The sequence below is a fragment of the Manacus candei genome, unplaced genomic scaffold (genome assembly GCF_025592945.1).
Source record: "Manacus candei isolate 608988 ecotype Guabito, Panama unplaced genomic scaffold, ASM2559294v1 h1tg000050l, whole genome shotgun sequence".
In the NCBI taxonomy this organism is placed as follows: domain Eukaryota; kingdom Metazoa; phylum Chordata; class Aves; order Passeriformes; family Pipridae; genus Manacus; species Manacus candei.
In genome coordinates, this window is record NW_026138098.1 from 3,827,183 (window position 1) to 3,841,855 (window position 14,673).

General features: G+C 41.9%; 1 protein-coding gene and 1 long non-coding RNA gene across 2 annotated transcripts in view; one reads left to right on the forward strand and one right to left on the reverse strand.

The window, feature by feature from the left end:
* Positions 1–14,673, forward strand: part of LOC127477212 (uncharacterized) — a 629,249-nt gene that overhangs the window by 272,530 nt on the left and 342,046 nt on the right. The gene's annotated exons all lie outside the window — the stretch shown is intronic.
* On the reverse strand, positions 744–13,854 carry OAT (ornithine aminotransferase). The gene is made up of 10 exons (XM_051801189.1): positions 13,727–13,854; positions 9,931–10,157; positions 8,785–9,009; positions 8,562–8,657; positions 7,052–7,179; positions 5,138–5,260; positions 4,339–4,467; positions 3,362–3,475; positions 2,452–2,596; positions 744–1,535 (listed from the first exon to the last, which is right to left on the reverse strand). The coding sequence occupies exons 2-10, from the start codon at positions 10,127–10,129 to the stop codon at positions 1,375–1,377; spliced, it is 1,320 nt and encodes a 439-aa protein (XP_051657149.1). The 5' UTR covers positions 10,130–10,157; positions 13,727–13,854; the 3' UTR covers positions 744–1,374.

Sequence of the window (14,673 nt, forward strand, 5' to 3'; positions counted from 1 at the left end):
GCAATCAGGCAAACACTGACAGAGCTGTAACTGGGGCAGGGGAACAGACCTGATCATCTCCTTCATCCTTGCCAGCCCTATTACTCTAAAAAAGTAAACTTTCAGGCTGCCAAGGAGTTTGGGGGTTTACCTTTTGCTGGAGCCCTTTCAGAGACCAAATGCTGTTTACACTGAGGTTTCCTTCAGTTATTTCCCTCCTTCCCAATCAGGTTCCATAAGCACAGCTCTCAGAAATGTCAAACTTCCTCAGCAACACCCCACAGCATTTCTTTCTTATTCCTAAGAATAACAGTCCCAGTGACACATTACCCCTTGCAACAATGAGGCTTTTCCAAATGGAAATCAGTCTTCCTTCACCCACAGATGACTAATCATTCTGTCTCACCCAAACCAAGGGGAGGGTAAATGGTTCTGAGAGCCAACCAGCAGATTGGTTCACTTCCATGAACTAAGCTGCCTTTAAAACACCAAGGGATTATTTACCACTTCCCACTATGAACATGTGACTGTATTTAACCCCTATGCTCAGCAAAGGGAACATTTTGCACTAACAGTGATTAATCAGGGTTTAGTCTCAGCTAAAACCAGCTAAGTATTCCAAACTCTAAGTTTCTATAAGCTTTGTGCTTTTTGAATAGACTGAGTATCTTAGTTGCATGTTAACTTTTTTTTTAATGCAAAGTATGTTTTAATATAAACATCCATCCCAATCATAGAAAGTTTTGTAACAGTAAAAACAGATATATATGCTCAGATTTATTTTACAAGATTGCAAAGCCGAACACTGAGGCCAGGCTTGAAAACAGCATCTCTTGTCATACAATCAAAATATTGTACACACAGAACACAGCTCGATGCTTCTCAAGTTCACCAGCATAACACCCAGTTTGTCAAACCTTCAGCATTAGAGGTTTTTTTCAAGCTACAAATGAGAAACACAAATTTCATCCATAATGACAAGTGCTTCCTTCCTACAGACATCTCGCCGTGGGGCAAAAATGCCAAATGTTTTTGGAGAGTGACATGAGAGTGCAAGACAACCCTTAGTAAAATATAGATATAAATCAAAATTTAAACTGTGGCCAGGACTTTCAGCAATTAAGCACATTTCTACAGATATCTCCCCTCAAACATTCTGACTCGACTGTTCAGTAGCAGATGAACAGCGCCTCACCACTTTATTTCCAAGTATTCCAAGACTGGAAATTCTTTAAAATCATTCTTTATCAAGCCACTATAATTTAAAGATACAGCTACAAGTCCTCTTAGATAAAAGGAACGAGAGATGATTGCTTCAAGAGCAGGCCTTCATCGCACACATTTCAGCACAGCACCTCGGAGCAGTCAGCAGACAGACTGTAAAAGCCACGTTTTTCAGAAAGACAGGATGGTCTTGTGAATTATTTCGATGCACTCTCTGATTTCATCCTCCTTAATCACCAGTGGTGGTGCCAGACGGATGATGTCCCCATGAGTGGGCTTGGCCAGGAGTCCGTTATCGCGGAGCCGCAAACACACCTTCCAGGCATCGTAGTCTGCAACCACAGGAGAGAGAACAGGACACTGAGGGCATTTACACCACAGCAGAAGTGGTGTCACAACTGCAGCACGTGGTGTGTGGGGCCAGACTCTGTGTTTGCCATCCAGCAGTGAGATGGAGTGTGTTCACAAATGGAGTCACTCCGAGCAGCTCCCTGGAATCTGCACTGAGCGGAACTGCTGCAAAGTTTGGGGATTTGTCTCACAGGTCTGCCTCCAGCACACAGAGAGTTCTGGTCCCTTCACAGCTCAGTGCTTGTCTAGATGCAGCAATACATTTAAAAAAGGGGAGCCACGAAAAGGGGAGGTAAAGGAACATCTGGACAGGACTTCAGCCAAAGTTAGATTTGTGCAACCTGGATTTCAGTGCGTCATGTGCACGTCTTAGAAAATTACACCACCTCCCTACAGCACTTTATCCCTTGATAAAGAGCCTTGATATCCAGTTTTCTGATATAAATTCAAGGTGTTAATCCCTAGAAACATACTCTCAGTCATTAACTTTTTTCTTCCTTGTACCCTCCTGTATTCACTGTACTATTCTAACCATCCTGAAAAAAACCAACCTCGGCCAATCCTTCCATAATCTGGCAAAAACTAGTGTTCCAAATGTGGCCAGTTTTCTTCCAATGAGGAGACAAAAGGGTTATTTGTTGAGAGGCAGATTCACCATCAGGTTTGAACATTATCAAATCACAAAAGAATTCAAATGATTTTTAAAAAATTGTTCAGCCTTAATTAAAACCACTTACTTTTAACAGCACACACTTGAATAAATTTTCGGTAGGTACTACAGTACTATAGCCAAGATCTGAACACAAACATGATGCCTATATACCATCTCCCACCTACAATTTAAGCTGAAAAGTACTTTTTCATGCTGTGATGGTGCAGTTGACTGTATTTCCTCACCTTTGGTTTCCCGGATTACAATTGCATTTAACAGCCCCCTTCCTCTCACAGCAGTTACAATGTTGGACGGCGTCTTCATGAGCTCATTTCTTAGTAGGTTACCCATTATTTCTGCATTTTTTGCCAAGTTTTCATCTTCAATTACCTAAAGGGAAGTCAGATCTAGTCAGCTGAAGGGCATCACATTTGTTTTATGTACCATGCTGGAAGGGTAAATGACATTACAGCTACTGAGATACAAAAGCTGTTGCAGCCAGTGTCACTGCAAAGGCTGCATATCCCAGTAGACTGGTATCAAGCCTTTACTCATTCATTTTTACAAGAAACAATAATATTTTTGAAATTTTGTTCAAAACTGCCATTTGCAGTTATTTGCAAGTCAACAGTAAAGCCCTAAAGATTCTTAATCTCCCCAGATCTGATGAGGCTTTCTGAGTGACCTGCATCCCATGTAGTCAATTAGGCAGTCACAGAATAATTAAACTACACGCTCTGGACAAGACATTTTAGCTTCTGTTTGAGCTCCAGTAGCACACACATTTTATCAGGCTCACAGAGCAGCCTCTGCTGGTATATCCAATATAATCCAATTTCAAAGTGTCTTCATGAACTTAGTGAAGCTATTTGACCAAATTTACATAAGTGCCCTGAAACTCCCTTTATATAAATTTTATTTTGACATTTAAGACATTAAGACCATAAGAACACAGGAATTAGGACACACTTCCAACAAAAACTTTAGAATTTGTTTTGTGATCTGTGCAGATAACCACTGCCAATTTTCCATTTGTACTTAAAGCTGGACTGATACTCCCAGCATAAGAAATAATATCATTTATTTAAGCAAAGATCATGTCAGTGTGACACACTTTTTTCTTTGGATTCCAAAGCTTTATCAGGACACACAAACCTCCAGTGCTGCCATTGCCACACGGCAAGCCAATGGATTTCCTCCATATGTAGATCCATGTTCACCAGGCTTAATGGTCAGCATGATTTCATCATCACACAGTACAGCTGAGACCTAAAGTGGGGAGGTCAGCAAATTCACTTACAGACATATTTAAAACAGTAAACTTTAATATCTCTGAATCAAACTTTTCCCCAGGGCTCGGGAAATTTTTAGCCTATGGTAATAAATTACATTTACATTCTCAGTTCTGTATACAGAAGAGAAGATCTGGCAATCCCCTAATTAATCCCTTAAATACACTTAGATATAGTGGTAACATGTAACTCCCAACTACAGCAGAGAGGCATTTCTCCAAACTGAATATTATTTCAAGACCTTAAGCTTCAACACTTGGTTTAACAACTCAGAAATACCTTTAATCAGCCAAAATAGTTCAAGGCATGTTGTAGTTTCCAGCCTAATCAGCAGGAATTTAAGTCACTCCAAGAGGATAAAATCAGTCATGCAGACATGCCAAACACATGAAATCATGCCAGTTGTTCCAAAACAGCTCCATAATGTGTGTTTTAATATATATTAGTATTTTATACTCTACAGAATTCATCTAGAAACTAATCACAGCAAGGCTGTGATAAACTCACTCTCCAGAGAGAGTAAAAAAGACTAACCAGAAATTCCATAATGAAAAGCTGACTACTGGACACTTATTTTCCTGACAGAAAAACAGTCATTTCAGCTAAAAAGGTAGTATTAGATATTCCACTGCTTTATTATGTATCTCTCACAGGTTGGGCTGTCTGGTCATAAATCATAGCTAATCTTGTAAACGACAAATTCCAAGCACAACAAATATCAGAGTTATTGTTCTTCCAACTGGTAGATTTTCAGTGTTAATGACTAAAAAAATCATTATTCAACAAATGTTTGAATAATTTGATACTATTTCAGATTATTGGTATCTCTTTGTTACTCACAGGATATAAGCCACCAGAAAGGGCCTTTCCAAGAAGAATTATATCAGGTCTCACATTTTCGTGGTCAACAGCCAGCATTTTCCCTGTTCTGGCTAAACCAGTCTGTATTTCATCAGCAATAAACAGAACCTTCAGAGAGACAAAAAGAGCAGAGATCAGACAATGAGTTTCACTCCCATCCCTAACTCAGTTCAAACAATACAGCTCTCCTTTTTTTGAGGTATCACAACAATAATAAAGACAACTTTATTAATAATATGTCAATACCTTCCTCTGAATTATGACTAGCACTTGCAAATTAAGACTGAATTCTGTTGGAATAGAGACCACTGATTTTTAAATCAGAGATTACTGATAACCATTTTCTTCAGTGTTTCACTCTGTGACCCACTACTGTTACAAATTCTTGGCACTTATGCACTCCACCAACAAGGGCCCCTAATAGCCATGGTAATTATTAATTACTGCAGTAATTTGCTTTGGTCTCAAGAAACTTAGAATGTGAGAAATAAATTAAAAGCTAAATTAATTTAAAATAAATGCAGTTCAAGAACATTCATCAGTGACTTAAACCAGTGACAGTGGCAAGAAATAGTGAAAAATGTGCATTGCTAAGAAGTACTTTCTGGTAAGGTATTAGCAGGAAATACAAGAAATATCCCTGCCCTATTCCACTGAAATAAAAGGAGATTATTAAATCATATATGAAGTCCTACACCTAGTATATAAGGATGACCTTATAAGATACAGCAGTAAACACAGTAATGTTTAAACCACGTTATTACAGTGAATTCCTTACATTGTGTTTTGTGCAGAGGTCCCTCACTCCTGTGAGATAACCCTTGTCAGGAACAACCACACCTGCTTCCCCTTGAATTGGTTCAACCATGAAAGCTGCCACGTTGGGATCTTGAAGGGCCCGCTGTAAAAATGGACATATAAGTGGGAAAGACAAAAAGAAAAAGCCTTTACTCAGGTCAAATTTGGAAAATACATGTAGCAGAACCTAATCCTAGCCCCAGTGTTTTTCCTTAAGGCACGATAATGGCATTTATGTCAAGCAGTTATCCCTGAGTGCCATTTCAGTTCCAACACAATGTCACTATTTGCCTTGTAAAATGAGCTGCTGTGCTCACTTGGGAAGGTGCAAACCTTAAAAATTGCAGACTCAGATAAGCAGATTATCGGATCAGTCCATAAATTACCTCAGAAATACCCTCAGTTTTGCATGACCCCATACAAGACAAACAATTGCTCAACTCTCCCCTCAAACAAAAAGAATGGAGCCTCTCCAGAACAATTTTACCTTAGAGCAAAGTCCACAGGTACATTCTTGCACTATCAAGTTCAAAAAGGTTTAGAAGTCCACGAGACACAAGAGATGTGATGATTCCCAGCATGAATTTACTACAGCTTTTCTCAGTATGGCCCCATAAACAGAATTGATTCAGCTCTAATGAAGCCATTAAACACTTACAGGCCTTTCACAATGGGCACCCTGATGTAGGTTCAAACCTGAGCAAGCTTTTCCACACTGCAACTAAAACACTGAGAGACCTTTGTTTTCATCCTAACCAAACTCTAAGGAGACAATCAACTCTGTCCTACAATCCCTCCAATCTCCACAGCCCACCCCCTTGTATGAAGCAGAACCAACAAAACTTTTTTGCTCACGGAGATGATGTTCCCAGGTAATGGATTGGAAAAAGACCATCTTTAAGACCCCTTCCAATCCAAAACATTCTGTGATTCTATGACAAAAGTGGCAATGCCAACATTCCAAGCCCTTCAGGACTATCTGTATTTGGCTGGAATCCTCTTGCCTCCCAGGTCCCAGTTCCAGCACCCCGTGGCTGCCACCAAGCCCAATATACCCTTTAATATATAAACCCACATTATGAAGGTGGAAAATTTTAGACAAATCAAGGTCAACCTTCTCCAACAGTTTGACAGGATAAAACTCAGGAAACCCAGGGAAATGCAGAATCCCTGGCATTTCAGTAGCTTAAGTGAAACACCAGCCTAGCACGGTTTTAAGGATACTGTGAAATGGAAATACTTATTTTCAACTGTGTGAATTCCAGTCATACAAGCACAGAGTGGTTTGGATGGGAAGGGCCTTTAAAGCCCATCTAGTTCCAACTTCCCAGCCATGGGCAGGGACACCTCCCACCAGCCCAGGTTGCTCCAAGCCCCATCCAACCTGACCTTGGACACTTCCAGGGATGGGGCAGCCACAGCTTCTTTGGGCAACCTGTGCCAGGGCCTCCCCACCCTCACAGCCAAGAATTCCTTCAAAATATCCAATCGAAACCCATTCTCTTTCAGTTATCTAGTCATTGAGGAATGCACAGCATTTCTGAGAAAAGTAGCTAAAGGTATTAGTTTCAGAAATCAAGTCCTGACTTTTGGAACGTAAGCTACTGATCTGAATTCCATTATGGTTTATCTGTTTTTCTTCATTTGTACCTTGAACATCTTAGTGAGATGTGAGAGGAAACAGACCATGTGGTTTTTCTGTAACACCCTAAAGCAAAACAGAAAATCAAAACCAAAGCAGAATTTACACACATTTCCTATGCACATCAATAACATATATATTTCTTAAATAAATCTAGATACATGTATCTATCTTAGTGTCAAAGGGATAAGCTTCTGATTTGCTTTGTAATTTACCAAAGAGACATTGTAAAATGATAAAATTGTCAAATACCTCAAGAGCTGGGAGGTCATTGTATGGGATCACTTCAAAACCTGGCATGAAGGGCCCAAATCCATCATAGCTGGATGGGTCAGTAGAGCTGGAGATGGCAGACATTGTTCTGCCCCAGAAGTTGCCAGCTGAAAAAAAAGAGAGGGGGATTGTTACAAAACTGACCAAGAGCCAGAACAGTTTAAAGGACATCATACTTTCCATTTGTTACTGCATTTTAAGTTATCTAACATGAGCATATTATCATCCTTCTTCTAATTGTTAGCATTTTGTATTGATGTCATAAATATACCGTGTTGCTATATCAAAAGAATATATAAAAAAACAAAATAAAATTATACTCTAAGACCTGGTAAGTTTATTCAAAATAATTTCCTTAAATTTTGTTAGTAGTCTGAAAAATTGAAAATAAGTCAGATAACATCTTTTTAAGGAAGATGTTCAGCTTTTATGTAAATATTACTTATTAAATATAGCAGGGAAAATGAACACCACTCCTAATTTAAGTCCTAAAAATAAAGCTGCCACTAAGCCTAAATCAGAAAATACACTCTGTGCATTTCAAAGACCCAGAAAAACCCACTTACATATGAAGAGCAAAATAAAATATATATAGAAGAAAAGGACAGAGAAGTGCATTTGTTCAAAGAACTCCCAGAAGAAATTTTAAAAAAATCTCTATTCAGTCCCAGAAAACATAATGCAATATTCAACTATGAATTGTAATTTACAAATGCTGCCTAATGGCACTTATGGTTCAAGTACTATATGTACCAGAAGTTAAAACTAGTATTTGCAGCTGTAGCAACTTCAGGGAAAAAGGTCAATATTTAAGTAGTAAGCTTTGTTCTGAAAGGTTTAATAAAATACAGAATCACTGAACAACATTAGCACTGACGAGAATATTTTATCTATAACCAAAGAACACTATATATATATATATATATATCAGATTTTCTTATTATATATGGGTTTTTTTCCATTTTTTTATTTAGCTAAGCACAACAGTCTCTTCAGGGGCAGGTAACTTCTCCCTGTTATGGAGCCAAGCAGAGTAGGCAGGTAAAGGGAGGAACTATTTCAACAGAGAATCAGGGTCAAATATTTACTTCAGCAATACTGCTTTTACTTTCATTATATGATCAAGACTCCAATATGGCTTTATTGGGTTAATGTCAATCTCTGGAAGACTTCAAGGATGCAAAGAAAACCACTGGTAGGGTGAAGCCTAAGAGGGAAGCAGGTTTAACCCTACTGTGCAACCTATGAGAGGCATGGCAGCAATTTGAGGAGTGATTTCACAAAAAAGTTATATAAAAGACAAGTAGTTAAGAATAAAAAGATACTAAGCTTCAAGTGGTTAAAAGAACGTGGAGGACTGAGTGTACTTTCCACGTGACTTCAGGCTGCCTCTCATCAATCCAGTGTCCAGAGCTGTCTTCCTCCTCAATGCCTCAACTCATAACACAGAGTTTTAAGGAGGTTGATCAGCTTTTAACACTTAACATACCTGCAAAAATAATTTTAGCTTTGTATTTTGGGACTCCTTTCACAGTATATGCCCATTTCCGAGCCAGTTTACAGGCAGTTTCTCCAGCTTCCACTCCTGAAACACAAAGCAGCACCATGATCACTCCTGTGCATGAGAGAGGCCATCAGTGCAGTACCAAATGTTACACAGCTGCTGAATCTCACAGACAAGAAATAAAATGGAAATGAAATCATTTCTTCACCTGTGTTCATTGGAAGAACTTTGTTGTAATTGAACATTTTGGTGACGAGCTCCTCATATTCACCAAGTACATCGTTGTAGAACGCCCTGGATGTCAGGGTTAGTTTTTCAGACTGAGCTTTCAGAGCATCCACGATTTTTGGGTGACAGTGACCTTGATTAACTGCACTGTAAGCACTCAGAAAGTCAAAATACTTTCTACCTTCAACATCCCACACGTAAACACCTGGGAAAACAAACATATGGTCAACACACAAAATAAAAGATGACATGAGATAATACTAAATGGTATAAACTAAGGGTTACAACACAACCTGGCCAAATTAAATGGTATTCTCTCTATCCCTGAGGGCATTCCTGAAAGGGCCTCTAGAAAATAATCAGTTGACAAAGAGATCATGAGCAACAAAACTAGTACGGTATAAATAAGGAAACAAAAAAAAATAAGCATTTCCAATATAAAGCTGCCGTTCCATGGAGTTAGTAATAGCAGACTATTACCTCCCCTCCAAGTCTCTGTTTTAGGCACTAAAAGGTAGATAGAGAAGAAAACTTCTGTAAGAGAATTAACTGGAGGTCATAAAATAAAGAACAAAATCAACAGAACCCAAATAATCTCAAAACTCAAGAGGCTGAAGGCTCTGAGCTGTCAAAATGTGCCCTGAAAAAGAGAAACTATTGGATCACTATGCTGATAGCATTTTAACATAAACTCACAGGACAAAAAAGCCCCTTAAACATAATTAAAGACCAGAGTAAATTTAAATTAAGCAATAACACAGGAACAGTACACAAGGACTTAAATAGGGTTCCAATGCACCTTTTCATGTTCATATTAACATTAAACCTCCCCAAACAAGGCAAAAGAAGAAACAAAGTTGCTTGACAATTTTCCTGCTGAGTTATTCTGGAGATTATCAGAACTTTGACCTTTATTTAGATAAAATATTTTAGAGACATCACCATTTTATCAGATGGCTTTATGCATAATGATCCAGCTCTCTAACCAACAATTAGCTGTCTTTATTTCACCGATTATCTCAATTCCACCCTAAAAAAACACCCAACAATGGTTCAGAAACTGATCCCATCCCACCTGCACAGATACATCTCCTCCACAACACTCAGGGAAACCTAAATAAAATACCTTTCCCTCTTTCCAGAGCAACAGGTAGCGGGTGATAGTTGTGGGCACCATATTTAGCCTCCCGTTCATAGATCGACTCAGAGGAGACGGGCCTTTGAACGGTTTTTTTGGGAGCAACTGAGGCAGCAGAGCTCAGGGATGCGTGGAGACCTCGAGAGAGAACAGCAACGCTCTGGGGGCGGCTCAGCTTGGAAAACATGATGGACCTCAGGTATTCTGATATAGATCTGAGGGGGGGAAATAAAGACAGTTAATAATTAGCACTAACGACGCCTCGGACGAAACGCAGCGTGTGACCGAAGGGGTTTTACTGCCAGGATTATGGGTTTCCCAACTCTTCTGCAACTCAAGCAAGAAAGCTTATGTGAAGTATAAATTAATGGGGGATTAAGTTCAAGCTAGTATTTTCTTTCTATTTTAATGTACTCTCAGAGAAACAGAAAGAAAACTAAGCTGTGTGACTCGCCGAGTCTATGAACTAGTTACACCATTTTTCCTGTAAGAGCTCTTTTTTCACTGTGCCTTAATTTTGGTTTACTAATATAAACTACGATAAGAAAGTTAAGTTCATCAAACTTCTTTTTCTACTGAAATGCCTTTTTTCTGCCAAAGGCTACTGTAAGACCAACCCTGTCACAAAATCAGAAAGTAAATAATATAATTCTGGGAAGAAGCACCAGACACAAATCACCTTTAGCTGATAATATTAACAAATGTGATAAAAGATTGATTAGTTTTAACTGAGATCAGCTTTAAGAAGCAAAATTTGTAACTTTTTACATAAACTGCATTCTGGATTTTAAAATGTTGCATTCTGGATTTTAAAATGCTGCCAACTATATAAAGCACTCAGTGTTAATACTTTTTTAAGACCATCATTCTGTTTAGCTCAGAGAGGAGAAGGCTTTGGGGAGATCTTAGAGCCCTTTCCAGTGCCTACAGGGGCTCCAAGAGAGCTGGAAAGGGACTTTGGACAAAGGTCTGGAGGGACAGGACAAGGGGGAATGGACTTAAGCTGAAGGAGGGTCCGTTCAGATGAGATATTGGGAAGAAATTCTTTATTGTGAGGGTGGTGAGGCCCTGGCACAGGTTGCCCAGAGAAGCTGTGGCTGCCCCATCCCTGGAAGTGTCCAAGGCCAGGTTGGATGGGGCTTGGAGCCACCTGAGATGGTGGAAGGTATCCCTGCCCATGGCAGGGGGGTTGGAACAAGATGAGCTTTGAGGTCCCTTCCAACCCAAACCATTCTGGGATTCTGTGATCAAAAAAGAGATGGAAAGTAATCATATGTCAGATATTAATGATTATTAGAGCACTCTCTATTTTCTTAGTAAACTCAGCATTTTTCCCTGAACATACAACCTTGTACTGTTACCACCCATGATAATCTGAGGGTTTCATGAGACAAATGCACTTGGATTTCTTCTCTGTGCCTGCACCTCAGACAACACAAAGATACATCCCAGAGAAGAAAAAGTGAGTTGGCACTTTTAAAGCTGTCCAAACAAACTCTCCTCACAGCAGGGAACAGCAGAGAGCCACCAACAGCTCTCAAAGCTCAAGTTTCTAGTCTTGCAGAACATCACATTTATAAACTGCCAAATGGTTTAAGCCCTAAAGGAGGATCACAGATTACAATAAGTACTCTGAGTATGAAATGCAGCCTCCTTTGTATCACACTCCACAGCAAACTGAAGAGCTGAGCAGCCTTGACACTGCTGCAGCACCCAACCAAAGCATATCATAAAACCTAACCAAAATATAGGTGTTAAATGCCAACAAGAGAACACAAGGATGGTTTACACAAGGGTGCTGTTATTTCAGGCTCCTTGCAGAGACAGAAGTGCTAAGTCATGGATTTATTTTGGAAAAGATCAGCACCGTGGATGTGTCCCCTTGAACAGAGAGGCATTTCTTTCAGCAAACTCCTCAGGTATTACTTTGCTGCTCCTCACTTCTAACCAAAGCCAAAAGACTACTTTCTCCACCTACTAAAATCAACTACCAAAATCCAGGAGTTTAGGAAGAGTCAATAGTCTCCATTCCAGCAGGAGATGAACAGCAGCTGCACAGCTCTGGGCATGTTTCCAGCTGTTAAATATTAGACATTTGTGTTAATACTTTTCAAGATGGTTATTCAAAGATTCTGCAAACAAAAAAGACAAATAATTCTCTGTGCAAGAAAAAATTCTGACCACACAAAATTGCAACCTGCTTAAGTGCTAAAATGTAATTGGTCTGTGACAGCCTGGCACACCTCCATGGCAGAGCAGCTAATCCTGTCACAAGCTTCTGCAGATTTCCCAGACATTCCTGAAACAATGGATGTAAAGAAACTAAACTCTCATCTGCCCTGTATCAGAGAGGTACCTTTCTGCATGAAGAATTACAGATCCCCAGTTTGAGGTTCTTGTTTTACTTCTTTCAAAGAGGCTGGAAAATAGCAATCAGAATTTTTTAAAAGGGCTTTCCCCTCCATGAATAGAAATGCCTTGAAAACTGTGCTAGTGAGACCACACCATTTTATCCAAGGTTTAGGAGATTACATGGAGTAGGGCTGAGTGAAGCTGGGAATTACAGACGATTCTGAAGTTAAAAGGCAGAGAAAAATCTGGTTTTGATGATCCACAAGAGAAGATGAACCGAAATTTCAGGAAAGAGGAGGGGCAAAATAAGGAAAAAAAATAAACAAACCAAATGAAGAAACCTAATCTTGTCACCAACCATGAGGAAGTGAGAAATATGATTGTGCCCTGCAGCAGGCAATACAGGAATCAGAAGCCAGGGAATTACACCAAGTGGAAAAGCTCTTGCATCAGAAAAGAAGAATCACCCAAAGCACAGCTGCGAAAACTTGAACAACTCTGCTCAGCTGTTGAGCAAGAATATCCAGACAGGGGCCAGTGCCTGCAATTGCACAGGCAAATTGAATGGTTGTACGTCCCCAACCCTGACAGACACTGAAGCACACCCCAAGGTAAATGGCAGATACTGTCAAATACATAAAAACAGTCACAGTCATGTTGATACAGCAGAGAGGAATCAGTGCCACACCGCTGCCTTTACCAGCTGAATGAAAGGGGGTGAATGTTCCAGGGGACAAGCAGGAGGGACAGCAGTGTGGACATGCCAAGCTACCTTTGCAGACATCAGGAACAGCTCAGGACCTAAACTGGCAGAGAACAATCCTGAATCACAGAATCAGGTTGGTTGGAAATGACCTCCAAGATCATCAAGTCCAACCTATGACCCAACACCACCTTGTCAACCAGATCAGAACGTCCAGTCTCTCCTTAAACACCTCCAGGAATGATGACTCCACCACGTCCCTGGGCAGCCCCTCCCAATGTCTAATTATCCTTTCTGTGAAGAAATTCCTCCTGATGTTCAACCTAAACCTCCCCTGGCAGAGCTTGAGGCTGCTTCCTCTCATCCTGTCCCTTGTTCCCTGGGAGCAGAGCCCGACCACCCTCCTGTTAGGGTGCCACAGAGAGAGAGAAGGTCCCCCCGAGCCTCCTTTTCTCCAGCAAAAGAAAAAAAAAATAAAAAGCAATAAACCCAGCAGTGAAACAGGAGATCCCGCTCGCCATCCCCCCGCCAAATCCAACGTCGAAGACACTGCAGAGGCAAAGCTGGAGCACCGCGGGCCTGACACAGCACAGCGGAGGGACGGGGCTGTCACCGGCCCCGCTCCCCGCACCGACACAGCGCCCGCGGGAGCGCGACGGGGCCGGATCGCAGCCTGCCGGGCCGCGGGAGGCGGGAATGTCCCCCTAGGGAGGGCCGGGTGGGCCGTACCTGGAGCCGGAGGTGCTGCCGGAGGTGCTGCCGGTGCCGGGGCCCGCGGCGAAAAAGAGGCAGCGGCCGCGGGCCTCTGTCACTTCTCCTCGCCCCGCGCCTGACGTCACCGCCGCTGCGCCCGCCGATTGGCTGCTGCGGATGATTGACAGCCACGGCCCCCGCGTCCGGCCCCGCCCCCGGCCCTTTGCGGGGGGCTCTCCCCGCCCCTCAGAGCGGGGGCTCTGCTCCGCTCTGCCGAATGGCCCCCGGGGACTGTCCAAAACACGCTCGCCACTGTGGAGAAAATTAACTCTACCTCAGCCAAAACCAGCACAGGAACAGTCCTTGTGGCCACAGAACCCCCACAAACCTCGGCGAGGTGAAGCCCCCCAGGCCCTGCCCGAGCACCCTCGGGTCGCTGTCACCAGCCCTTGGCCCCGTCGGGGAAGGTGCTGCAGGAAAGGGCGAGCACTGAGTAAAAACTGAGAGGGACTAGGAAATGGGAACTGTGTTGGGATGGTGGTGGTAACTCTGCTGGCAGCTGCAAGTTGCTCCCATGGGATCAGAGAATCACAGAATGATTGGGTTGAAAGGGACTTTCAAATCATCCAGTTCCATGCCCTGCCATGGGCAGGGACACCTCCCACTAGCCCAGGTTGCTCCAAGCCCCGTCCAACCTGACCTTGGACACTTCCAGGGATGGGGCAGCCACAGCTTCTCTGGGCAACCTGTGCCAGGGCCTCACCACCCTCACAGTAAAGAAATTGCTCCTAATCTGATCTAAACATACAGTCTTTCAGTTTGAAGGTGTTCCCCCTCGTCCTGTCCCTCCAGGCCCTTGTCCAAAATCCCTCTCCAGCTCTTTTGTAACCCGTTTAGGTCCTGGAAGGGGTTCTAAGTTCTCTCCGTAGCCTTCTCTTCTCCAGGCTGAACAATTCCGATTCTCTCAACCTCTTCTCATAGCA